Here is a 27707-nt window from a genome sequence, read left to right as displayed (position 1 = left end):
GGAACTAGTGTAGCAAGATATACAGCAGAATTTTATTTAGTTGTAAGAATGAAACTATATCTAAATAGGAAAATAGATAATTATGTTAATTGAAATAGTGAAGAAATGTTTTCTAACATGTTAACTCTAGGTTAAACTGTGTGTTTGTGTTGTGTAAATAGGCAGAAAGAGGACAATGAGGAAGAAAAAAGAGGTTTAAAGAAGGGTAAGGAGGGAACAAGAAAGTAACAAAACATATGAAAGCTGAGGGGAAATTATCTGGAGGGAGGAAGGAGACTAACAAGAATGAGGAGGGGAAGGATGGAGAGGACAGTGGGGAGGGGTGAAAAGGAAATAGTATAACAATTTATATGTATGAAAATGCCACCAAAGAACCCATTTCTTTGCATGCTAGACAAAACACTGACTTTAAAAAGAGTAGGAATATAAATCTTTTTTTTTTTTTTTTTTTTTCAAGTTAGGTTTTTCTGTGTAGCCTTAGCTGTCCTGGACTCTTTGCAGACCAAACTGGCTTTGAACTCACAGAGATCCGCCTCTCTCCCTCCCCAAGTGCTGGGAATACAGGTGTGCACTGCTACCACTACCAGTTGGAATGTAAATCTTTTAAGAGAGTGTGTTGGTCTGAATAAAAATGGCTCCCATAAACTCAGCAGGCACAGGTGACACCATGTGTAAGGATGAAGCCTGGTTGGAGGAAGCGTGTCACTGGTGTGGGCTTTGAGGTTTATAAAGCTAAAGCCAAGCCCAGTGTTTCTCTCTCTTCCTGTTGTCTGCCCATCAGCCCATCAACATGCACCATGTCTGCCTGTGTGCTGCCATTCTTCCCACCATGAAGACAATGGATTAAACCTCTGAACCTGTAAGTCAGCCTCAATTAAACGTTTTTCTTTATAAGAGTTGCTGGGTCATGGTGTCTCTTCACAGCAATAGAAACTCTAACTGAGACATGCTAAAGAAGAAAGGCTAAAGCCTTCAGATATGAAGTATTTGCTGAAAATGACAGAAAACGTACAAATATAAAAATCCAAAATGGTATAAAAGCTCGGCTTAGTGAAACATGCCTGTTATCTTAGTACCTAAGGCAAGAACATAGCTTGAGAGACTTTCAAAACACAAGTTAAAAAATCCCTGCAGGGCTCGAGAGTGGCTCAGTGGTTAAGAGCATTGTCTGAGCTGCCTGGAGGAAACCATGACAGATGATGTTTTCAGGTCCCTCCTGTGATGTTCAGAGCCCTCATTTCTCTTTAGACAATGGTGTCTTAAGTTCCTTGTGATCCTATGGGCTCAGTGTGAAGAAATGGAGAGCCAAGCCCACCCCTGAACACCACAGCCCTGTCCCTGCTCTGCCCTTTGTTCCCTTCCACAGCCAAACTTCCTGGCCTAGCTAGGCAGGAGGGGACATCACCATCCTGTCAGCTCAATGCTGTTCTTAGCTGCAGCTCCTCACTTCCCCACTGAAAATAAGAATGCAAATGTAAACTTGACTGTTCATGTCCTTGATCAGACATGTTGATGGGCCGGTAAATTAAAGAACTGAGAATACTTAAGGTTTTACAGAAGAAATAAATGGCAGATGGAGAACCTTGCAGAATCTGCATTGAAAAAGAGAGAGAGAGAGAGAGAGAGAGAGAGAGAGAAAGAGAGAGAAAAGAGCACTGTCTGTTCTTCCAAAGGGCCTAGTTTCTGACACCTTCACGCTAACGCACATAAAATAAAATTAAGTAAATTATTTTTAAGAATGCCTGCAGATTAATTTATACATATACTGATGATGATTTTCTTAAAGTGAATTCTCAGAAATAGAATGCTATGCCAGGAAACATGTATAGATTTATGTAAAATCACACAAAAATTCGTTAAAATTTTTTTGATGATTTAGCCTATGTGAAGTATGTGTGTACTGGTTTATGCCTTGAGGTATATTTGTGTAAGAGTGTCAGATCCCCTGGAACTGGAGTTACAGACTGCTGTGAGCTGCCATGTGGGTGCTAGAAATTGAACCCTGGTCCTCTGGAAAAGTAGACAGTACTGCAATACACTGACCCATCTCTCCAGGCCACATATAAATGTATTCAAACAGTCTCTGGCATGACTCCCAGTCACTCTTAGAGAGCTCTCTGAGGCTTGCCTGAAACATCCTCCCTAGGAAAACTTAGGAGGCTTAATGCTCTCAACATTTATAGTGACTAGTAGTATTTTAAATTATAAAAACATGCAATTTAAATAGAAAATTGTTTTAGGAAAAAAAAAAGACAATTTTAGAAAAACAATGACCATTTAAAATGCATGTTTATCAATTCTGCTCTAACTTTACCACATAAAATTAATGTTACTGTTTGATTTCTAATTTAATTACATTATAGACAGAAAACATAATCTGCAGTATTTTAGTAACAGTTCATACATATCTAAAGAGATTACCTTGGTGTCAAATATAATGTTAATTAGATCAAGGTTTGGTAAACTGTTCCTCAAACTCTAACAGTAGATACTGCTTCTGCCTTTTCACTACTGTGTTCATTTCTTTAATACATATATATATATATATATATATATATATATATACACACACACACACACACATACATACATGTATATATGTGTGTGTGTGTGTATATAATTTTGTTTTTGTTTTTTTTGAGAGAGGGTTTCTCTGTGTAGCCTTGGTTGTCCTGAAACTCAATATTAAAGAAGATTTAGGTATCTACTTTCTATAGCAAACAGAGAAAGGTATTTAGAATGTTAGTGATTTTTATTTGTTTCACTGATGATTGAGAAAGGGCCTTACTATGTAGCCTTGGCTTACTTGAAACTTCCTATATAGACCAGGCTGGCCTTAAACTCAATAGAGATCCACCAGCCTCTGCCTCCCCAAGGGCTGGGATTAAAGACATGTGCCATGACCCCCCAGTTCATTTCTTTACATATTTTTAAGTTATGCTGTCAGATGCATAATACTGTCTTGTTAAGATGGTCTCTCCATAAATGAGAGATTCTGCCAATATGTTTTCTGCCTCACAGATTTTGAAATCAGTTTGATGAAACCAGTTTTCTTGACTAGTAGTTACACAATGTATCTTCTCTGTCTTTTTATCTTAATATATTTTGTGTGTATCTCTATGAAAACACCTGTTGTGGGTAGCACAAAATTACTTTAAACAAGTATTGTGATCATATGGCTTTTACCTGACATATTCTGTCCCTTTTTGTATAATTACTGGTATTTCCACATTTGTATCTACTATCTTACCATTCATTTTCTATTTTGGTCATATATTTAATATTCCTTTTTAAAAATTAACTTAGATTTAAGCTAATCAAATATTTAATAATTTCATTTTATCTACAACTTAGAAATAAAACTTAAAATGTTCCTATTAAAAATATTGCAGCACTTACCTTTAAACAATGCAGTGTATCATTTTTGGTGAACATCTTAAACTTGGTTAGTTCTCCAATAAAACGGACAGTTTTATTCTTTGTTTCAATGTTGATCTGGTCCTTTTTTCGCACCTATAAATTAAAATACGTTGCATATATAATTAACATTTTGAATACCTGTAATAAGAACTACTTTAATATGTTTTAATTCACTTCAAATAATTCAAATAAAGTGGGTAAGATTTCTTGTTTTCAAATTATTTTAAGGAAAAGTTTGCCTATGTTGTCCACACTAGTTCTAAAAAGTGCTCTGCAAAAGTACTCCATGATCAAGTCATTTGGGGAATCAACACATTGGTTTTTTTTTCAGGTTTAAAGACGCTCTCAAAGTAACCCAGACGGGTTTACTAATTTAAATCGGTATTTCTCAAATTTATTCAGTAATCTATGCCTTTTTAAAAAACGTAATATTAACCAATCTCAGTTACTAGCACATCAGATATGTATTTTAAGAACACACTTTAGGAAATGCTGCTTTAAAAATATAAATGCTAAAAATCTTATATAAGGGAAAATATTTTTAGATGTTGTTATATTATGAACTGTAGTACATATTTAGTATAATTCACTACAATAAAACATGCAATATATTCACTTGTTTTCATTATCAGAAATGATCATGTGTCAAAGTTCAAATCCTTTGCAAGTTTAAGTTCTACATTGATGCATATATTAAAAAAAAATCAAATGTAGCAAAATTCTATTAAAACAGTATCATACAAACACACTGATATAAGTGTAATTAGATTTAATTGGAGGATTGTATTTTCATAAGAAATTCAGATCACAGTCTAGAAATCAATTATATAAACAATGATGATGAGATGCTACCATCTCCAATTAATTCAGTGTTCTTTCCAGAATATTACCCACTTATTTTTATTCATATTAAAGCATTCAGGAAAAGAAATGACAGCAGCTACTTTTCTAGTGCAGTAGGGGAAAGGAAAGTGAGGGAGAGGAGAAAGGGACAAGGGGAGAAACATCTCACAAGTGTCAAATGACTTGACTAGGGTGAACACCAAGATTCAAATTTCCCAACTGCCATTTCCTTCTCTCATCCACAATATGATGAGATTCCAAGTTTAAAAAAAGTCTAATCTCATGAGTAGCCATATACTTCATGAGCATATTTTACTTAACTTTTATAAACCAGACAGCTAAGCATTCAATGGAATTTGTTGATTTAAGTATCTACTTTCTACAGCAAACAGAGAAAGGTATTTAGAATTTTAGTGATTTTTACTTGTTTCACTGATGAATTGAGAAAGGGTATTACTATGTAGCCTTGGCAAACCTGAAGCTTCCTACATAGACCAGGTAACTTTAAACTTGCAACAATCTTTCTATCTCTGCCTCCTTGAGTGCTAAGATTACAGGTGTATGATACTACTTACAGGGTCTTTAGTGATGACTTTAAAATAAAACTATGTTTATTAAAACCCCAGAACAAACTTGGAGGTCATTTATTACTAAACCTAACCTGAAGTATCAATAAAAGTATATTAAGCAAACGTTCCAGAAAACTTTAGAAATTACAGCCAGAGCAGAACAAGTGCATGTTCTATCTCTGAGCTCCCACCAAGCCTTACTAGCTACTTTGAAATTTGTTACCTATCATAGTTAACTTACTATAACATCAAGAGTTACTCTTGTCACCCAAGTGTATTCCACATACCTAGTAGTACTCTCTGCATTTTCCCCCATCTTCACTCTTTCCCAGTTTCTGGTAATCACTTTTTTATGTGTATGTGTAAGTACCTGCAAATACGTAAGAACACCATGTTTGTGCCTAGTGCTTGTGAGGGCCAGAAAAGCAGGTTGGATCCCTTGGAACTAGAGTTACAGATATAAGTCACCATATGGGTGTGAGGTTGGCCACCAAACTCAGGTCCTTTGCAAGAGCCAGTACTCTTAACCACAGAGCCACCTCCCCAGCCCTAGTACTCACTGCTTTACTCCTCTTTATAACAGATCTATTTTTTTCTATTTTTCCTTCTCTTCAAAACTATAAAAATTTAAAAATGAAGACCAATTATCTCTATTCTGATGTTCAAAAGAGAAGCTGAAAACACTTTCAATGGGCTGTAACTTGGGGAGAAGACCCCACTAAGTTTTCCTAACTCATCAATATTTTTCACTATCATTTCTTCAAAACTTATAATCAAAGACATATCAAAAATTTATGCAAAACTACATTTGATCTTTACCAAAAGATTAAGAAGCAATACTTCTGCAAAACCAAATGCAGATCAACAACATGCATTTGTTTATATGTCATTAGTTCAGTGGCGACTACTGTAGGATTTTACTTACATTACCAATTATTCTTAACAAAAATGCTGCTTCCAAATCAGTATTTGAAGATTCATGAAACTAAATTAATTACTAAATTAGTGTAAATTACCAAACAATATCTTAGATATGTCCACACATAAATCTTTAAAACTATTCTATGCCCATCATTTACTACTCCCCTATAAGAAACTATTGGTCCTTCTAGAAGGGCTAATTGATATTTGTCCAAAAAGACACTTTTTCCCACTATAATTTGTTCTTTTGACTTTACATTAACCTTATCCACTAAACAATTCAACATACTTTTCTACAAATACGTTTCATGCTAACCTTGTAATATGTTCTGAGCCTATAGCCTATAATATACCTTAATTTATGTGTAAATTTCTTAATTTGGTAGAACACTCATCTCAAAGGTGTATGGCCCATCTGCTGGACAAAGAGCGAGGGTTGAGGATAAATTTGAAACTTTTACTCACACACTTTGCCTAATAATTTTCATTTACTTTTTCATGTTCTATATTGTACATAAAATATTTTATAATTACAAGTTTAAGTTTAAAATTACTCATATATAAAATACAAATATAATACATAAATATATTTGTATTCCATTTACTTTGACCAGTTGCTTTAGTTTAACTATAAATGTTTCTAGAAGCTTATGTGTTGAACATTGTGGGAAACTTTAGGAAGCAGGCACTAGGAGGAAGAGGTAGATCACTTGGGTATGCCTGGTCCCTGTTCTCTTCTTCATTTTCTATTTCCATTATAACATGAAAAAGGCCCTATAACATTCTAGCCATCATGATGCTCTCCCTAAACACATGGAGTCAAGCAATTACTGATTCACCTCTCCAAAACAATCAATAAAATACACACTTCCTCTCTTAAGTTGTTTATGTAGCATATTTTGATCAGTTATGAAAAGCTAATACACCAATAAAGAATTTTAATCTAAAAAATGTAGAAATACCATTTTTAGAATGTCAGTGAGGACAATTTCCTTAAACAAAAGCTGCCCTCTCCTTCATTGAGGAAACAGACTCTGATCAAAGTTTGGAAGACAAAGAATACTAGAAATAAAAATATGCCTCACAGTTGCCCTCGCTAAAGACAAAATTTTATGAAAAACTATTTTGGTTGACTTTGTATCACCTTGGAATCATGATTATCTGACCCTTAAAAAAACAAACAAACAAAAAAATCCTAGTACTGCACTTTGAGATAATCAGTTTTTCCTAGTACAGTTCATGATGTAAACAAAGCTTTTTAAATTTTTTTCTCAGAGCTGTTCAATGAATGAATGTCTCTAACAAGCTTGAAACATTGCCAAGTGTTATCTAAATTCTTACCTGATTGAAGTATATAAGAATGCTGATTTCTCACTTCTATTAGCTTTATTGATCTGTCAAATTAGCAAATCCATTGTTTAACTAGAATTTCTTTGACTACATATAGTTTTATCAGCTTTACTTCTCAGCTGAGATTCTTAAGGGGGCAAATATGATCATATTGTGGCAATATATTGGACCTAGATAGAAGACAGAGACAGGGAAACCTGGTTAAAGAGCCATTGTCATAACTCAAGCTGTGGATTATGAAAGACAGTGGCAGTGGGTATGATGGGAAGTATCTAGAATTGGAGTGTTTCAGAATGTTGTGACAAAAAGAATTTGGTGAACACTAGATACTGAATATGAGAGGACCTTCACAGCTGAATAAAAATATACTGAATTCATGGTGAAAATATAGATGCGCATTCAATGAAGTAAAATATAAAGATGTTTTTAGAAGAAAATAATGAGTCTTTTGTGGATACAATTGGGTTTCTAAAAGGACAAAAGAACTATCTATGCACTGGAGAGAGAGGCTCTAAAAAGAGACTTTATACATTTGGTGACTTGAAGCTGTTGGGAAAACAGCATCAACTGTATTCCCACTCAAGAAGCAGAATTAAGTGAGGTGTGGCAGTACACACTTATAATCCCAGCACTTAGAAGGTGGAATAAAGAGGAACAATTCCAAGCCAGCCTCTGCTAAAATTATGAATTTGAAGATGGCCTGAGCTACATGAAATACTGTCTCTAACAAACAAAAAAGCAGGACAAACAAAGACTAAGGATATAAACCCAGCTTTAAAAAAGATTAAAGATATTAAACATAAGTAAAATTCAGGAGAACAGGTAGTATAAGAGGAAGAACTATTATGATGATATTTATGTTAGGTACTGTACTATTTATGGATTATCTCATTTCATTCTTATGACACATACTGCTTCAGAGAGCAAAAGTATTCTCATTAAACAGACCTGTTCAGCACCTGAGTAACTAACCCAAGTCACAACGTTAGCACAATGGAGCCAGAGGGATTCCTTCTAAAAAATCAGCAGTCTAGTGATTTAGAATCTACAAGGACATAAACTAATGAATAAACATGCAAACACTACGGTCTCTATTAAAGATATTGCTATGAGGATTTTAGGGAAAAAATTATATCCTAAAAAAAAAATAATAATAAAAAATTCCGGGACGGGGGGGGGGACCGGATGTGGTGGCACATGCCTATAATACCAGTTTAAGGTCCTCCCCCTGAATTCAAGGTCACCCCCACTACACTGTGAACTAGAGGCTAGCCTGGGATACATGAGTCCCTGTCTCAAGGAGGAAATGAAAGATGAGTGTTCTAGGGTATATTGTGTTAACCACACTGACACATGTGGGGTTTGTAGCTGTTACTTTGTTTCCATTTGATAATAGTTGTACCTTAAACACATTTAAAGCCTAAAAGAAATAAATTAGAAAAGAAAGTTTGCAGATTAGGAAGTTAAGTAGCAGAGATCCTGGAGAGATGGAAAGTAATCAATTACCTCAACTAACTTCTTTTCTGAGAACAGTGGGTCCCAAAGATTGCAGCAGTACAAATTATGCTAATTCCTTTAACTTCCGTTTCAATTTTCAGGGTAAGAGAAGTATGAATGTATAGAATGCTCTTAATTTTAAGTTTTTCACCAAATGCACTAATCATACTTAGTCCAACAATTTGTGTTTTGCTTAATTTGGGGTTTGGTTGAGAAATCGATGCATATAATTGATATAGCACCTTCATAGTGCTCACTGGTGTGACAGCTCCTCACTGGTACAGGGGATCAACTGTATCACCAAGAATATTGACTTCTGCTGTATGTATTCCTGAAATAGCAGCATTTATCAAAGTGTGTTCTTTATGGGATATATACTCCTACTCCACTATGACATTCATAGAGCACAATTACCCTCACAAAGTTTTATAACAAAACAAAACTGTTTAGCTTTAATGAGCTGTGTTTCCCAAGTTCTCTAAAAGCTTACCTGACTCATTAATGCCTATGATAATCTAAACCACACTTAAGTAAAACATGCCCAGGAAAATCTTAATCACAAAGATAGTAACAAATACCTATTACAAGAAGTAATTAGAGGCTATTCTGTTCCTCACAAGACTTTCTTGCTCTAAACTCAAAGCTCTCACTCCTCAATAAGTCATTTTGCAAGTGTACAATTATAATGTATTATTTTCCTCTTGCTTTTACATTTATGTCTTATTTTTGAGCTATACTGTGAGGTTCCTGACCTCAGGAATTATCTGTTCTCCTTTGATTGCTCAGAAATATTATTGACTTGAAAATAGTGAGTTACAATAGTGTTTACTGAACACAAGAAAAAAAAGGTTTGACTAGCAATCCAAACAACCTACTGTAAAGTTCTATAAACAGAACTTTTCACTGGCTAATTTAACACTTAAATATCAAGTTATTTCAAAGTCTATCAATGTCCACTTTCAGTCACTAGCTATCACCCATCCATCGACCCTATATTTGAGGTTCTGACATATTACTTCCATAAAGTGACTGGGTAACTAGGAAAGAAGAACTAATACAGTCTGTTCATTTTGTCAAACTGGAAGAAAAAGGGAAGCAACCTGGCAAAAGACATGGTATTAACCACAGTGTTGTTTAAAGAACTTAACACTATCCAAGATAAAATTTCTTAATGCAAGAATCAATAAAACACAGGTAACAGCAGAATTCACTGACGTTTTAGAATTTATGAAAGTTATTACACTTTCTACTTTTGGAGCTCAACACCTATGAGGCAGCATACCCAACTTTCTTCGTGGCTAATTTCTCTTTCTGGGACCAACAACAAGGCCTGTATCTTAATCTTAAGAGAATGGTTTTTAATTTATAGAAATAAAAGTACAATACCTATAATGGGAGGATAAGATCGTAACAACCACTCCTCTCCCAGCTGGAACAGCATTATCAACTTTAAGCTTTGTCAAGTACACCTACACTTTAAAAATTTACAATTGCATAAATTCTCAACTGTTGCACCACTATCAATTTCAAAGTATGTTTATCAACAAACCTAGAATGCCCAAACAAAGAATCCTCACTCAGCTTATTAGAATATATACATATTACAAAGTAAATGCTTAAATACATACATGAAATCTGAAATCCCCCCTCAGCATGGAACAAAGATCCTCTGCTACATCAGACATGCAGGGATGCAATGTAGCAACCAATCTTGCATAAAATGGTAGCAAATCCAACCTGCAAAAGTTACATGTGATATGTGTAAAAGGAAAGACATACCAGAAATAATTCATTTTAAAACTTAAACTTTCTCAGATTTACTCACATAATAAATGATTTTTTAAAAAAATCTAGTAATCATTCAGACATGCCAATTTATTGCCATTATGAAGTTTCTGAAAATTCAATAAGCATTGTAAAAGTGTATTAATAACCTGACATTTTCTAGTCTGTACTTTGACTAGGTATGTAATTTTGATACATGAAATACTACGTGAAGAAAATGCATTCTGACATGGCTTAAATTTTTAATTATATAATTACTCAATAACAGAATACTTACAAGCCTAAAGGCAACTTAAATACTGCAAATTAGAATCCTTTCAAACTCTTTCCTTTATTTATCCAGGAGTAAGTCATTTGGAAATCTCAGTATCTAAAGTAAGAAGGTAACCAAGAACTGAAAAGTACCTATAAGATATTAACATCAAAAGACCCAAGCAAACTTTGTTCATCACAAAACCCATTCAGACCCTAATATAAGCTCTTACTCTAGCCAATGGCAGTATGTGGCATTCATACTGTCACCTCATTCCACTGACAGAGCACTCTTTCCCAGCAAATGTGGATGCAGCTCCAGAATCCTGCTTATTTAATCCAATAATCCAGGCAGCCACTGCTAACTGGAATCAACACACAAACTACAATTTATTTTCCATTCCTATCACAGCTTTTATCTTACACAACTTGATTACTCATCTATCCAACACTCAGAATATCACACAGGCTGGAGATGAGAACCATTAAGAGAACAAAAGCAGCCATGCTTGGCCGCAGTAGAACCAGCAGTGCAGAGAAAGAGGAAGTAAAGACTGTGCACAGAAGCTGGAACTATGACAGCTGGAAGCTCGTAGATCATAAACAAAAATCCCACAGTTGTTAACTATCCCCAGATATATCCCTGTATTACTGCTAATGGAGGAAAATAGGTCATTATCATTAAAGGCCTACCTGTCATAGCAAGCTACAAATTAATTTGGAGTTAGAATTAGATTGACCCTTAGACAAAGGGTGGAAGACTGGAGATATGGAGTTAACGGAAGGAAAAGTAAATTCATGACTAAATTCCTAAAAATTTGGGTTTTTTTTCCCTTTGATTCCTATAACTTCCTTTAAAACATTTGTGTTTTAACATTTTATCTTTAAATAAAACCTTTTCATGAGTGATAGGCTGCCTCTTAACATTAGAATTTCTACATTATAAAAAGAGGATTGTGGGAGGGAGGGTGGCATTGGGAGGAAACAATGGAGGGGGCCACAGCCAGGATACAAATTGAATAAATTATAATAAATGATAATAATAAAAAGAAAAAAGAAGAAGACTGCCTGTTCTTAAGTTAGATTTTTTTTTTTAACAAAAACACTATATTCTAAACAAAACTTGAAGGCCAGAGAGAATTCTACCCACATAACCCATGTAGCGGAAGAACCAGGTTCCCGAAACTGTTCTCTCACATTCACATACATTGTGGCACACTTAAATGAGTATAATTTAAATTAAAAAAAAAACTCAAAAATTAAAATAAACTAATGTGGTAGGGCTAGTTATAATCCTAATATGCATATACATAGGTTATTCAACTTGTTCATAATAAATAATAATCTCTCTATGAGATGGCTACTATAGGTACCACTTCAGAAATAACAAGACAGATATAAGACTGTGGCATCATATCTTAAATTTTAAAAATCATATTTAAAAAGATTTGAAAGTGTTTTGAACCCAAACATTTACCATCAAACTTTAGGTATTTATTTAAATTATTTTAAAGGTTTCCCTATCAAAAATTAAGCATCTGACATACGAAATAAACATGGTGTGGGACACATCACTCCTTGATATTATAAAACTAAGAGTACCTTAAAATACTGATATTTTAAAACTAAGAATGCCTGAAAATATTGATATTATAAAACTAAGAATGCCTGAAAATATTCCTTAAGATTTCCTGGGTGTTGCTAAAAAGAAAAACAAAATCCTGGAGAATGGGAGAGATGGCTCTGTGGTTAAAGAGTGCTTACTGTTCTTGCAAAAAACCAGGTTTGGTTCTCAGCACCAACACAATCACCTGTTACTCCAGTTCCAAAGGATCTAACTCCCTCTTCTGACTTTGATGGCTCACGCATACAAGCATTACACACACACACACACACACACACACACACACACACTCTCTCTCTCTCTCTCTCTCTCTCACTCACTCAGACATATATACATATACATGAAATAATACAGTATTTTTCTAAACCTGAAACAAAAACTCTTAATTTTCTTGTATTAACAGTTGGGTTTATACTAACCTGCAAATTATAAACTCTCTTTAAAATACTAGGTTCTTTTGTTTTATATACTCAAAATACGAGGTTTTTAAATTTTTCTACTCATTCTACCAGCAAATGGTCTTTTTCAATTAATAACCAATTGTCAGGGGTGCTGGAGAGATGGCTGTTTCTGTGCTTTTTATCTACTTTGTTGCTTTCTTAATGCCTCTATATCACTCTCCACCCCTTATCCCTCCTAATACTTTCCAACCCCCCAACACTAGGTAAGAGAAAAAGAAGGTTAATGGGGAGTGGAGTCAGAGTTCTCTTTAGCTACTTCTGGCTTGTTAGGGTTGGGTTCTTCGGGGCAATACCAAGTCATCTATAAGTCTAGCAAACAGCAAATGCAGCAGCAGAATGAGCAAGCAGCCTCCTCCTTTGAGCCTCTCTTGGCTCTGGTCTCTCTACTTTTCAGAGTCCTAAAATATTAAAATAACTGCAGCTGGCAAAGACCGCACCCCTCTTCAAACCACACAAGGCAATTATCAGCTGTGGACAAACTAAAAGCAGCTCCATATCCCACACTTGGGATTAAAACAAACACCTGTTTACATAACAGGTTTTTAAAGAAACCAAAACTTCCACTACTGATGGCTTAGTGCTTGAGAGCTCTGGCTGCTCTTCCAGAGGACAAGAGTTTGGGCTCATAATCATCTGTAACTCTGGCTTCAGGGAATCCAACACTCACTTCTGACTTTTAAGGGCACCAGACACTCATGGTGCAAAAAACATACATGGCCAAAAAATTACTCATACACACAAATAAGCCTAACTGATAAATTCAAATATGGGAATTTAAACCAATTCTGTGGATCATCTGCTTTCCTGATGTCACAAGCACAGATCAGAGATTCAAGAACTGAGCTGCAGAACAATAGAGCAATAAGCTACAAGTTAGAAGGGCCTGGTTAAGGCATTGCAAACAGTACTTCTGTGATAACCTCAGAGACAATCTGACAACTCTTCTGTTCTCTGTTTGCTGGCATTCATCTTTCTCACTCAAAACCTTGGCATTTCTCCTTCCTTTTGAGAAAAACATACTTTCCCCAACACTCATATTCTATTTCTTCATTACATCCAAGTCACTTCAATGAAATCCACTCTGAATATCCCAGTGAATCTGCAAATCTGCCATTCTCTCTGCAGATTCCCTCACCTCTTTATACTTTAACCATTTTTAAAATGGATTTTAACAGTCAAGTGTGGTGGCATATGTCCATAATCCTAGTACTTGAGAGACAAGAGGCAGAAAGGCTGACCATGAATTTGAAGCTCCAGGCCAGACAAGACCACATAATGAGACTCTGTCTCAAAACAAAAACAAGGGGCTGGAGAGATAGCACCATGCTTAACAGCACTGGATGCTCTTCTGGGGGACCTGAGTTTAATTTTCAGCACACACATGGTGTGTGCTCAAAACCATCTGTAACTTCATTCCCAGGTGATCTCTTCTGGCCTCTGTGGTATACAGACATACATGCAGGCAAAACACCCATACACACTAATCAAAAACAAAACAAAAAGAACTTTTCAACTTCATATATAATTTACTTGTTTGTTATTTTTATCTTTCTTGCCACCTTCCCCCAGTGAAATGTTAAATATCATGGAGATGGTTTCCCATGGGAGTTCTTAGAACACAGTTAGTACTCATGTGTTTTATAAACTAATATTCTAGTGCACTGTTAACATGTACTCTACGATGTATATTCTCCCACCATATAAAAGTAGCAGCACCCCTCCCCTTTTATAAGATTCAAACTCAGGGCCTCATCCTTACACAGCAATAGCTTTTACCCACTGATCCATCTCTCTATCACTCAAGTGGCTTGTAAATATTTCAAACACATCATACTCTGATATATATTTATTTAGATATCAGAAAATGTATAAGTGTATACACACATATATTTAAGGCTTTAATGTTTCTTTTCCTGCATTATCTACCTGGATTTTCTAAGAATCAGTCTTGAATTTATGTTAGATTAAAAGTGGATCTTTCTGGGCCGAGTATAGCATTTAACCCCAGCACTTGGGAAGCAGAGGCAGGTAGATCTCTGTGAGTTTGAGGCAAGCCTGGTCTACAAAGTGAGTCCAGGACAGCCAGGGCTATTACACAGAGAAACCCTATCTTGAAAAACAAAACAAAAACAAACAAAAAAAGATATCTTCCTACCTCAAAAGATCTACATTAAAGGTGTTATCTTCCAACCTCAAAGATACAGATTAGAGTGGGTCTTCTGACATCAAATGATTTAATTAAGAAAAAAAAAATCCTTCATAGGAGTGCCAAGCCATTTCAGTCTTAGTTAATTCCAGATGGAGTCAAGCTGACAACCAATAATAGCCATCAGTGTATGTATATTTTCCTCTTTCTCCAATTAGCTGAATCTACTTGGAGGCTTTTTCCTGGTCCAAACAAAAGGGCTTATATTTATCCATCTTAAAGCGAGCAATCTGTGTTATCTGTCCAGACCATAGATTGATAGACTAATCACACAAGTAAGTATTTTTGGCTGTATTGCAGATCTCCAAAATGGCTTAAGGATTCAAGAACAGTTTGCCTTTCAAACTGTTCAGGTAATTAGTAATCCTATTTTTTGTTTCATGGAGCAGTGCATTACTCCATTTTCTCAGAGTACTCTATTCCTATAAAATAAATAGCACATACTAAATTTTACTCTCTTGAATCTTCAGTTCTGTGTCCATTCATTACTTTACAAAATAAAATTCCTTACACTGTGAATAAGGTAGTAAGTTAAATACCTGCTCACTGCCAGTTGTGGCTCACTGTATTGTACAGTATATTGGTAAAATGCCATGTGCTATTTAAGCTTACTGAAAGCAGACTCATATCGCACACTCAAGCAGTTTTACTTCAGGTATCCTCCAAGACTTTGTCTTGAGGCCGGCTGCCCCTCTTGCCTCTATAATAGGGAGAGGAAATACACCAGGCAGCCATGGACATTTAAAACATTGTACACTGAGAAAAACTAAAACAAACTTTATTTCCAATTGAGGTTAACATTATTTATCACATAATATAAAAAAATGCCTGTAGTGGGCCAGGAGTGGTGGTGGCAAAGGTCTTTAATCGAAGCACTTAGGAGGCAGAGACAGGTAGATCTCAGACACTTAAAAGGCAGCGGACCTCTGAGTACACACAGCAAGATCCTATTTAAAACAAAAACAAAAAAATTCTGTAGTGGGAACAAGCAGCTGTAAATTGAGCAATGGGAAATTTATCCCAGAAGAAAAAATTTAATCTGAAACTCCAACTGACTGCCAGTTTCTCCAGTCCATTTTGTGGGTGTTTCTAAATACCCAATGTGATGACATTATCTGGTGGTTTTTTTTTAGAAGTCTTACCTAAGGGGGATAACTGCTCCGTCTGAGACTCATGATCAGGAACTGACTGCCTCTGATGGGCTTTTCTAGGAATTCTGCTGGGCATTTGTAAGCCCCAATACGATGATGTTGCCTTTGTTTGCTCTCTCAGTGAGGCTACTCCAGTTGTCCCTGCCTGATTTGATGACATCTGCTACTTATCTGCTGTTTCTATAAATCTATCACCTGCTAGTTATTCTTTTATTTTTGTTTATTAAACTCATTCATTCAAAACAGAAAGCATGGCTATCATAAATCACTCTTGGGACAATACAGAACACTTAAAAATGCTTTATCTTTTTATCTTTCCTAAGAATACATACCATCCTAAATGGGTTAAAACGCAAAATGTAGCATCAATCATTTTAAAGTTATGAAAATATAACTTATGATTCTTTTGCTTCATTCAATCTCTGGAATAGCTGGGATTGTAGCATTATACCACTAGGCCTGGCAAAGGGTAAGTTTCTGCATTATAATACAGTACAGATAAAATCTAAAGGCGAGACAGTTCATCTAGTAAGCTACATAGTTCATCTTACTTGAGTTTGGGAAATAACTTAGATCCTTCTTTTTAAAGATGAATTATTTTTTAAAGATTTATTTATTGTGTATACAGCATTCTGTCTGCATGTGTGCTTGGGCACCAGAAGAAGGTTTCAGATATCATTTAAAATGGTGTGAGGTACCATATAGTTGCTGAGAATTGAACTCAGAACCTCTGGAAGAGCAGCCAGCGCTCTTGACCTCTGAGACATCTTTTCAGCCCCAACGCTGAATTCTATTATCTTCTGACAGTGATAATTATTTTTTTTAACTTGTTTTTATTTTGTCTTTTTTTTTTTTTTTCCAGAGCTGTGGACCGAACCTAGGGCCTTGTGCTTGCTAAACAAGCATTTTACCACTGAGCTAAATCTCCAACCCCAATAACTATTTTTTTAACCAACAGTTAATAGTGAACAACTTAAAAACAATAACACTTCAGCTGTACTTCCAAGAATCATAAACTTGCATACATATATATATACATACATATATATATATATATATTATACTTGCATTTAATGATCATCATTCAGTCACTAAGCTCAAGAAATACAACCATCAAGAACTTATACGTGCTAGTTCCTGAGGAAAAAGTCTTCCAGGCATTTTAGAGAGTTAGCTTTCTAAAATAAGTGTCCCTCTACCCCTTCTTTCTTCACTTAAAGGCAAAGCCCTTCTATGTAGGTGGCCTTAAGCTTGCTACCTCTGTATACCTGGCTAGCTTTGTATTCACAAACCTTCTGCTTCAGCCTACCTCTTTTTTTCTTTAAAAAAAAAAATGAAAAAAAGCAAAAAAAACAAAAAAACAAACAAACAAAAAAAAAAACCCCAAACCCACAACTTTTTAAAAAGCTATTAACTTTATCGCCTCTGTAAAACTGCCTTGGAAAAAATTTAATATGAAGCTCAATTTAAAAATTAGGGAAGGGGGGCCAAGATAGCGGCACCGGGACAATACACTCCGTGCAGCGACCAGGAGACTGAACTCTGGGCCCTAAAACAACAGCGATCCATCGTGTTTCCCAGGTGAGGGGAGCCTCCCACGGCGTGGGGATCGGTCGGGTCCACTCTCGGCTGCCCAGCCAGAACCCGGAAGAGAACCCGGCTAACGCGGGCTTTGGGTCTCCCGGCTGGTGCCACAAGCCTGCTTGTTCCGATCAATTTCCCAGGCTGATTGGTGGGCACACGGGGACCTAAGGCGGGGAGTCCCAGTCGCAAAAAAAAAAAAAAAAAACCCACAGGGAAGGAAAGTTGCCAGACTGCTCACGGGTCACCCAGTCTTTCCCTGGAAGGTCTCTCCGACCACGGGTACCTGCCGCCATCACAATTGAGCTCCCGCGCCGCGCACGGATTGCAGCTGTGCGCCCAGCTCAAAATCCCTACTCCCTCTTCGGAGGAGGCAGAAGGTGTCCAGCAGAATCTGCCACAGACCACATTGTCTGTACCCCAACCCGAGATCGGGGCTGAGAAAACCCAATCCTTTCGGGCACTCCCCCAAACGCCGCCATCACCCTGCCGCAGCGGAGCAGAAGGATAAAGAGGCGCACAGCGCTTCACAGTGCCGGAACTCCAGTGCTGCCGGCCACTCCTAGCAAACAAACTACAGCTCGGGATCTGGGACTGTGGGCATTCTACACGTCCTGAGATTATCCTGGGTCCAGCGAAATAAGGTCTAACAGCAAGTTCTATCACCAGCGACCCCCCTCCCCCCAACAGAGAAACGCTGCCAGCTCAGGGCTCAGGATCCGACTGAGAAGCCCCAACCCCTGCTGGCATTCCCCTGAGAGCACCTCCATAAGCTTGCCCTAGCAGAGGAGAAGGTCAGAGGGGAAGGACAGAGAGGCAGCCTGCCAAGGACACAGCACCCTCTCTCCAGCTCACCCAGAGGCCCCTAGCAGAGATACCCAAGCTCTGGATCTGAGGACACTCTACCCTACCTGGTACTCTCTTGGGACCAGCAAACATAGATTCTACCGCTAGGCTGCTTCTGGCAGAGAGATCTGGGCCCGGGATCTGGGATTGAGTACACTCACCCTAACTCTTTCCCCAGCCACCCAGGGACCAGTCAACATAACCCCTCCTGGCAGAGGGAAAGGACAAAGAGGCAGCACACAGGAAAGGTGGACACCGAGTCCTGCGGCCACAGTGTCACAGAGCTGACTGTTAGCCTACCCGTGCAATTCTGCAGCAGGACCAAAACAGAGAGTAGTGAGCAAGGGGAACCCCTGTGCATTCCAACTGGTCCTGCAAGAGAGTGAGTGAGCCTTCTAGGGAGAGATTGCCCCAGACCCAGGGCCTCTCCACAGAAGCAACCAGACGAGATCCCTGCCACCCACACCCCTAGTGTGGGCATCAGAGGGATTCTTGGGATAGCGACCCCAACATTGAAGCCTCTGCCTTGCGGGTCCACCAGAGTAATCCAGGCAAACAATCCCTGGATCTCAGTCAGAACTGCGTAATAGTGGCTTGCAGACCACTGCAATAGTCAGAGAATCCGCGCATGCACACTGTGCCCGCTAAAAGCGCACGCAAATAGCGCCAGTGTCAGATTCTTTGCTTAGGCAAATCTGAAAACACAGTGCACACTCCCAAAGCAGTGAACCTCTCTCATCTTCCAGAAAACAGAAAGAGAGGATCATAGCCCAAACTACAACCTCGAGGAACAACCAGTGAGGATTATAAATAACCAGATGGCTAGAGGCAGACGTAAGAACACTCCCAACAAAAATCAGGACATAATGACCTCACCAGCAACCCCACAAAACAATGGACACTTCAATTCACTAGATATACAAGAAAACGACCTCAAAACTATGTTTCTCCAGCTATTAGAGGCCCATAGAGATGAAATGAACAAAGCCCTCAGAGAAATAACCAAAGAAATCAAGATTAACCAAGAGGAAACAAATCGTGCTCTCAGAGAAATGACCACGAAAATTGAGGCAAACAGAGAAGAAATGCACAAAGCTCTCAAAGAAATGTCCACACAAATGAAGGCAAATAAAGAAGAAATAAACAAAGCTCTCATAGAAATACAGGCAATTATACCCAAAGAAGTAGAGGCACAATTAATGATACATAGAGAGGAAATGAACAAAAAAATAGAAGCTATCATTGAAAAGCAGGAGTCCACATTCAAACAGATGAAGGAAATGGTGCAAGACATGAAAACAGAATTAGAATCAATAAAGAAAACACAAATAGAGAAAAACCAGGAGCTGGAGAACATAGAGAAAAGATCAGGCACTACAAAGGTAAGCATCACCAACAGAATACAAGAGATGGAAGAAAGAATCTCAGGAGCCAAAGATACACTTGCGGAAATTGACACGTCTCTCAAAGAAAAAATAAAATCAGAAAAGTTCCAAACACAAAACATCCAATAAATCAAGGACACCATGAAAAGACAAAACCTAAGAATAATAGGAGTAGAAGAAAAAGAAGACATCAGGCTCAAAGGTCCGGAAAATATTTTCAAGAAAATTATAGAAGAAAACTTTCCCAATTTAAAGAAGGAGATGGCCATAAACATACAAGAGGCCTACAGAACACCAAGTAGACTAGACCAGAAAAGAAATTCTTCACGTCACATCATAGTCAAAACACTGAACCTACAAAACAAAGAAAAAATTCTAAAAGCAGCAAGGGAAAAAGGCCAAGAAACATATGAAGGTAGACCTATCAGAATCACACCAGATTTCTCAACAGAAACTATGAAAGCCAGAAGGGCCTGGACAGAAATCATACAGTCCTTAAGGGACCACAGATTCCAACCCAGACTACTATACCCAGCAAAACTTTCAATCAACATAGACGGAGAATTCAAGATATTCCAAGACAAAACCAAATTTAAACAATATCTACATAGCAACCCAGCTCTACAGAAGTTACTAGAAGGGAAACTCCAAACCAAAGAAAACAACTACATCGAAGGAAACAGAGGAAATAGATAACTACACACACACACACAAAAAAAAAAAAAAAAAAAAAGAAGACAAGCAATGAAACTCAGTGACACCACCAACACCACATCTAAAGTAAGTAACAATTGTTGGTCACTAGTTTCTATCAACATCAACGGACTCAACTCCCCAATTAAAAGACACAGACTAACAGAATGGTTGCGGAAACAGGATCCATCATTCTGTTGCATCCAAGAAACACACCTATGCAACAAAGATAAACACTACCTCAGAGTAAAGGGCTAGAAAAATGTCTTTCAAGCAAATGGTTCCAGAAAACATGCGAGAGTAGCTATCCTAATATCTAATAAAATAGACTTTCAACCCAAGTTAATCAAAAAAGATAAGGAGGGCCACTATATTCTCATCAAAGGAAAAATCCACCAAGAGGACATCACAATTTTGAATACCTATGCCCCAAATACAAGAGCACCTACATTCGTAAATGAAACAATATTAAAGCTTAAATCACACATTGATCCTAAAACCCTAATAGTGGGAGACTTCAACACTCCACTCTCACCAAGGGACAGATCAACTAGACAGAAAGCAAATAGGGAAATAAAAACACTTACAGAGACCCTAAATCAAATGGACCTAATAGACGTCTACAGATATTTTCATCCAAACTCAAAAGAGTATACCTTCTTTTCAGCACCGCATGGAACCTTCTCCAAAATAGACCATATAGTTGGTCATAAAGAAAGCCTCAACAGATACAAAAGGATTGAAATAATCCCTTGTATTCTATCTGACCACCATGGACTTAAGCTGGACCTCAACAACAACAGAAATAACAAACAGCCTACACGCACATGGAAACTGAACAACCTGTTACTCAATGACAGTTGGGTTAAGGAAGAAATAAAGAAAGAAATTAAAGACTTCCTAGAATTCAATGAAAAAGAAGGCACAACATACCCAAATTTATGGGACACACTGAAAGCTGTGCTCAGGGGAAAATTTATAGCACTAAGTGCCTGCAAGAAGAAATTCGTAACATCACATACAAACAACTTAATGGCCCAACTGAAAACCCTAGAAAAAAAAGAAGCAGATACACCCAAGAGGAGCAGAAGGCTGGAAATAATCAAACTCAGGGCTGAAATCAATCAATTAGAAACAAATAAAACTATTCAAAAAAATCAATGAAACAAAAAGCTGGTTCTTTGAGAAAATCAACAAGATAGACAAACCCTTAGCCAAACTAACTAAAAAGCAGAGAGAATCTATCCAAATCAACAAAATCAGAGATGAAAAGGGTGACATAACTACAGACACAGAGGAAATTCAAACAATCATTAGGTCATAATACAAAAGCCTATATGCCACAAAATTTGAAAATCTAAATGAAATGGACAATTTTCTTGATAGATTCCATCTTCCAACATTAAGTCAAAATCAGGTAGAAAGACTGAATAGCCCTATATCCCCCAAGGAAATTGAAGCAGTCATTCACAGTCTCCCCTCCAAAAAAAGCCCTGGGCCAGATGGTTTCAGCGCAGAATTCTACCAGACCTTCAAAGAAGTGCTCACACTAATTCTCCTCAAACTATTCCACAAAATAGAAACAGAAGGTACATTACCAAACTCATTCTATGAAGCAACAGTCACCTTGATACCTAAACCACACAAAGACCCAACAAAAAAAGAGAACTTCAAACCTATCTCTCTTAATGAACATTGACGCAAAAATACTCAATAAAATACTTGCAAATCGAATCCAAGAACACATCAAAGATATCATCCACCACGACCAAGTAGGCTTCATCCCAGGCATGCAAGGGTGGTTCAACATACGGAAATCCATCAAGGTAATCCACCACATAAACAAACTGAAGGAGAAAAACCACATGATCGTCTTCTTAGATGCTGAAAAAGCATTTGACAAAGTCCAACACCCATTCATGTTTAAAGTCTTGGAGAGATCAGGAATACAAGGCACATATCTAAACATAGTAAAGGCAATATACAGCAAGCCTATAGCCAACATCAAACTCAATGGAGAGAAACTTAAATCAATCCCACTGAAATCAGGGACAAGACAAGGCTGCCCACTCTCTCCCTACCTCTTCAACATAGTACTTGAAGTCCTAGCCAAAGCAATAAGACAACTAAAGGAGATCAAGGGGATACAAATCGGAAAGGAAGAGGTCAAAGAGGTCACTATTCGCAGATGATATGATAGTATATATGAGCGACCCCAAGAATTCAACCAGAGAACTCCTCCAGTTGATAAACACCTTCAGCAAAGTGGCAGGATACAAAATCAACTCAAAAAAATCAGAAGCCCTCCTGTATACCAAAGACAAAATGGACGAGAAAGAAATTAGGGAAACAACACTCTTCACAATAGCCACTAACCACATAAAGTACCTTGGGGTGACACTAACCAAGCAAGTGAAAGACCTGTTTGAGAAAAACTTCAAGTCTCTGAAGAAAGAAATTGAAGAAGATCTCAGAAGATGGAAAGATCTCCCGTGCTCATGGATTGGTAGGATTAACATTGTGAAAATGGCCATCCTGCCAAAAGCAATCTACAGATTCAATGCAATTCCCATCAAAATACCAACTCAATTCTTTACAGACCTTGAAAAAAAGATTCTCAGCTTCATATGGAGAAACAAAAAACCCAGAATCTCCAAAACAATCCTGTACAACAACAGATCATCTGGAGGTATCTCTATCCCCGATCTCAAGTTGTACTACAGAGCAATAGTAATAAAAACTGCATGGTATTGGCATAAAAACAGAAAGGAGGATCAATGGAACCGCATAGAAGACCCAGAAATAAACCCACACACCTATGAATACTCGATTTTTGACAAAGAAGCCAAAACCATTCAATGGAAAAAAGACAGCATCTTCAACAAATGGTGCTGGTCCAACTGGATGTCCACATGCAGAAAAATGAAAACAGATCTATACTTATCACCCTGCACAAAACTAAAGTCCAAGTAGATCAAAGACCTCAACATAAAACCAGATACTCTAAATCTGTTAGAAGAAAAAGTGGGGAACAGCCTAGAACTCATTGGCACAGGAGACAACTTCCTGAACAGAACACCAACAGCACAGGCTCTAAGAGCAACAATCAATAAATGGGATCTCATGAAACTGAAAAGCTTCTGTAAAGCAAAGGACACTGTCATCAAAACAAAACGCCTGCCTACAGATTGGGAAAGAATCTTCACTAACCCTTTATCTGACAGAGGACTAATATCGAGTATATACAAAGAACTAAAGAAGCTGAAAAGCAGCAAACCAAGTAATCCAATTAAAAAATGTGGAACAGAGCTAAACAGAGAATTCTCGACAGAGGAATATCAAATGGCAGAGAAACACTTAAAGAAATGCTCATCCTCATTAGCCATCAGGGAAATGCAAATCAAAATGACCCTGAGATATCACCTTACACCCATCAGAATGGCCAAGATGAAAAACTCAAGGGACGGGACAACACATGCTGGAGAGGTTGTGGAGAAAGGGGAACCCTCCTCCACTGCTGGTGGGAATATAAACTGGTACAACCACTCTGGAAATCTATCTGGCACTTTCTAAGACAATTGGGAATAGTGCTTCCTCAAGACCCAGCTATACCACTGCTAGGTATATACCCAAAGTTTGCTCAAGTACACAAAAGGGATATTTGCTCAACCATGTTTATAGCAGCATTATTTGTAATAGCCAGAACCTGGAAACAACCCAGATGTCCATCAACGGAGGAATGGGTACAGAAATTGTGGTATTTTTACACAATGGAATACTACTCAGCAATCAAAAAGAAGGAAATCATGAAATTTGCAGGCAAATGGTGGGATCTAGAAAAGATCATCCTGAGTGAAATATCCCAGAAGGAGAAAGACAAACACGGTATATACTCACTTATATAGACCTATAAGATATGATAAACATAATGAAATCTATACACCTAAAAAAGATAATCAAGAGAGCGGACATGGGGTAAGAGTATCAATCCTCGTTTTGAAAGACAGATGGGATGCGCATTGAACATTGACAGGAGTCTACTGAGCGCATTTGAAAGACTCTAACTAGCAGTGTTTTCAAAGCAAAGACTCATGACCAAACCTTTGGCAGAGTACAGGGAATCATAAGAAAGAAGGGGAGTTAGTCTGATGAGGAAAGGATAGGAGCTCCACAAGGACCAAAGATATCTGGGCACAGGGTCTTTTCTGAGACTGACATGCAACCAAGGACCATGTATGAATGTAACCTAGAACCTCTGCTCAGATGTAGCCTGTGGTAGCTCAGTAACCAATTGGTTTCCCATAGTGAGGGGAACAAGGACTATTTCTAACAGGAACTCAATGACTGGCTCTTTGGCCTCCCCACCCTCCAAGGGAGGAGCAGTCCTGTTAGGCCACAGAGGAGAGCTTTGCAGCCAGTCCTGAAGATACCTGATAAAACAGGATCAGATGAATGGGGAGGAGGTCCCCCCTATCAGTGGACTTGGCAAGGGGCACGGTGGAAATGAGGGAGGGAAGGGAGGGACTGGGAGGGAATGAGGGATCGGGACACGGCTGGGATACAGAGTTAATAAAATGTAACTGATAAGAAAAAAATAAAATAAAAAAAAAGACTTAAAAAAAAATTAGGGGAGTTCAGAGTTGTAGAGAAATTTTTTTAAGCATGAGTAAGAAATATGATTCTCAATACTACAAAGCAATAAAAAAAAAAACAAAAAAAAAAAAAAACCACCAAAACAAAAATTACAATAGGGGCTGACAAGATGGCATACTAGAAAAAGGCACTTGCCACCAAGTCTGACAACTTGAGTTAGATGCCAAGGGCCCAGAAAGTAGAAGGAGGGACAACTCTTAGACTCTGTCCTTTTCCTTCTCATATGTACTATGGCCTGATTGGGACATATGCACATATGCAGTGTACACACACAATCAGAAATAATACTGAAGTAGATATGACTCCAAAATAACAAAATATAATAAAGACTGAAGTCGTTTTCTGAGAACCCACAACCGAGTAACCTGTTCATTTTTATACTTCTGACATGCTAAAGAAACAATGCCACCAAGTGGTTTAACATGCTAACAGAGCTACAGGGAAAAGCAAAATAAAAACAAGTATCTTCGCTTCTTTCGGCTTTAAGATTAGCGAGGAAGAAAACTCAATTTGAAAGTGTCACAAAAAAAAATAAAAATAAAAATAAAAAACCAGCTGGACTTAATTCCAACACTCATAGGAAGACATAGGTGGATCTCTATGAGTTCAAGGCCAGCCTGGTCTACCAGTGAGTTCCAAGATAGCTGAGGTTACAGAAAGACCCTGTCTTAAACAAAAACACCTACTTAAGAATGAGGTGTACATGTAAGTGTTGTGTTTACATCACTCTAAGGAGAGTCTGCACATCTACCTCTCAGCAATTGGCTAATAAACTCTATGGAGAGCAGTAATTAAAATAAGAAAAAAGATTTTTAAAGTACTTTCCCTGATTCTCGCTTTAAACTCAAAATCTAGCTTGGGTGAATGGCCTTCAGGATGATAAAAATACTGCATAACTTGATGTGGGTGGTAGATACATATGTATATTTAAAGATTAAATATTTCATATAAAAATTTTAATTTTCTATCTGAATGTGGTATGGCTATTACAAATTACCTATAAAATGGCATGTAAAAGTCTAAGAAATTTTGCAGGCTTTGTTTCTGATGAGTCTTTCAAACTCATAAGCTAAGAGACACAGCAACAGCTTTAGAGACACTTTTACCACGATATGACGGACAAAAGTTAAAATCCTGTTTCAGCTCACACCTTTAAGAATTGTAAAAAAAAAAAAAAAAAAAAAAAAAAAGGACTATATTAAACTTTTTTTTCCCTGAATATTACACCACAAAAATACAAAGTCAACTCAAGAACACAATAACAACAACAAAACCACTCCAAATATGCAAACTGGGCATCTGATGAGAAGGTATTCTGAACATCATTTAAAAAAGATGAATAAAAGGATAGATAGATATACATAGATACATAGTTTGATCTAGCATGCATGAAGCCCAAGGTTTAATCCCTGGTTCTGTTTAAAACCAGGTAAGAGGTCAAGATCATTCTTGGCTACCTAGGAATAACAACCTGGGCTACAAAGGCCATGCCTCAAAAAACAAACCAAAACAAAAAGACAAAAGTACAAGTGTGTGTATGTTGAAATGACATTGTTCCAAAGGTGAACAAATGACCAATAAGCTTATGAAAAAAAAAAAGTATCACTAGACATTAGGCAATATACCACCACCAAAACCACAATGATTTCCACTATGGTGTTCTGCATCTGTGTTCTTAACACTTAAAAAATAAGGAAAGAAAAAAAAAAAAAAGGCTAAAATAGATCTCTTGACTCCCCATGAACTCAAGCCTAGCATGGTCAACACAGCAAAATACAATAAATAAACAGAGCATTTAAAAATATACACACTATGAGGTTCTACTTCACAGACACTAGGATGACTGCAACATAAAAACTGATTGTAACAACTGTGGATGAAAATGTAGAGAAAAGGCTGAAGCTGGTGAGATGGCTCAGTGACTGAGAAGAAGACTGTCACCAAGCCTGTGAAGCTGAGTTCCATCCCCAGGGCCCACATCTGACATCCACATGAGCACAGTAATTTAGACATGGGTATAGTGCATACACAATAAAAAAATAAACTAGCTAAACAAACAAATAAATAAATGTAACCTTTTAAAAACTTAAGAAGAGAAAACTATGTCTCTCACACACTGTAGGTGGGATGTAAGATAGCCCAGACATTGTGAAAACGCATGGCAATTACTCAAAATGACCTAATAAATGTGGAGTTACTGTATGATTCAGCAACTCTACTCCTGGGTATATATCCAAGAACCAAAACAGATGTCTACACCAATCCTATACAAACAGCCAAAAAGCATTATTCCTAGTAGCAAAAGCCAGTATAAGTAACGAAAGAAAATCAGCTAATAAACAGACAAAATGTGCTGAAAAACAGTAGGACACTACTGCTTTACAAAAAGGAATAAGTACAGGTCCTACCTAGAAAATGGGTTACTCTAGAAAACAATATGCTATAGGCAAGAGATCAGGTATAGGGGTCA

The 27707-nt window shown here is 37.3% G+C and overlaps 1 protein-coding gene across 4 annotated transcripts in view; it reads right to left on the bottom strand.

Annotated features, from left to right (window-relative positions):
• The window catches only part of Upf2 (UPF2 regulator of nonsense mediated mRNA decay), a 127707-nt gene that overhangs the window by 54550 nt on the left and 45450 nt on the right, over positions 1-27707 (bottom strand). For all 4 annotated transcript variants that reach the window (XM_055593826.1, XM_055593828.1, XM_055593829.1 and 1 more), the window contains exons 9-10: positions 10229-10337; positions 3400-3513 (exon numbers count right to left, since the gene is read on the bottom strand). In XM_055593826.1, the coding sequence (XP_055449801.1) occupies positions 3400-3513; positions 10229-10337 (223 nt within the window). The remainder of the gene's footprint in view (positions 1-3399; positions 3514-10228; positions 10338-27707) is intronic.

Source organism: Psammomys obesus, unplaced genomic scaffold, assembly GCF_907164565.1.
Source record: "Psammomys obesus unplaced genomic scaffold, mPsaObe1.curated_primary_1811, whole genome shotgun sequence".
NCBI classification, from domain to species: domain Eukaryota; kingdom Metazoa; phylum Chordata; class Mammalia; order Rodentia; family Muridae; genus Psammomys; species Psammomys obesus.
This window is presented reverse-complemented; position numbering and strand designations above follow the sequence as displayed.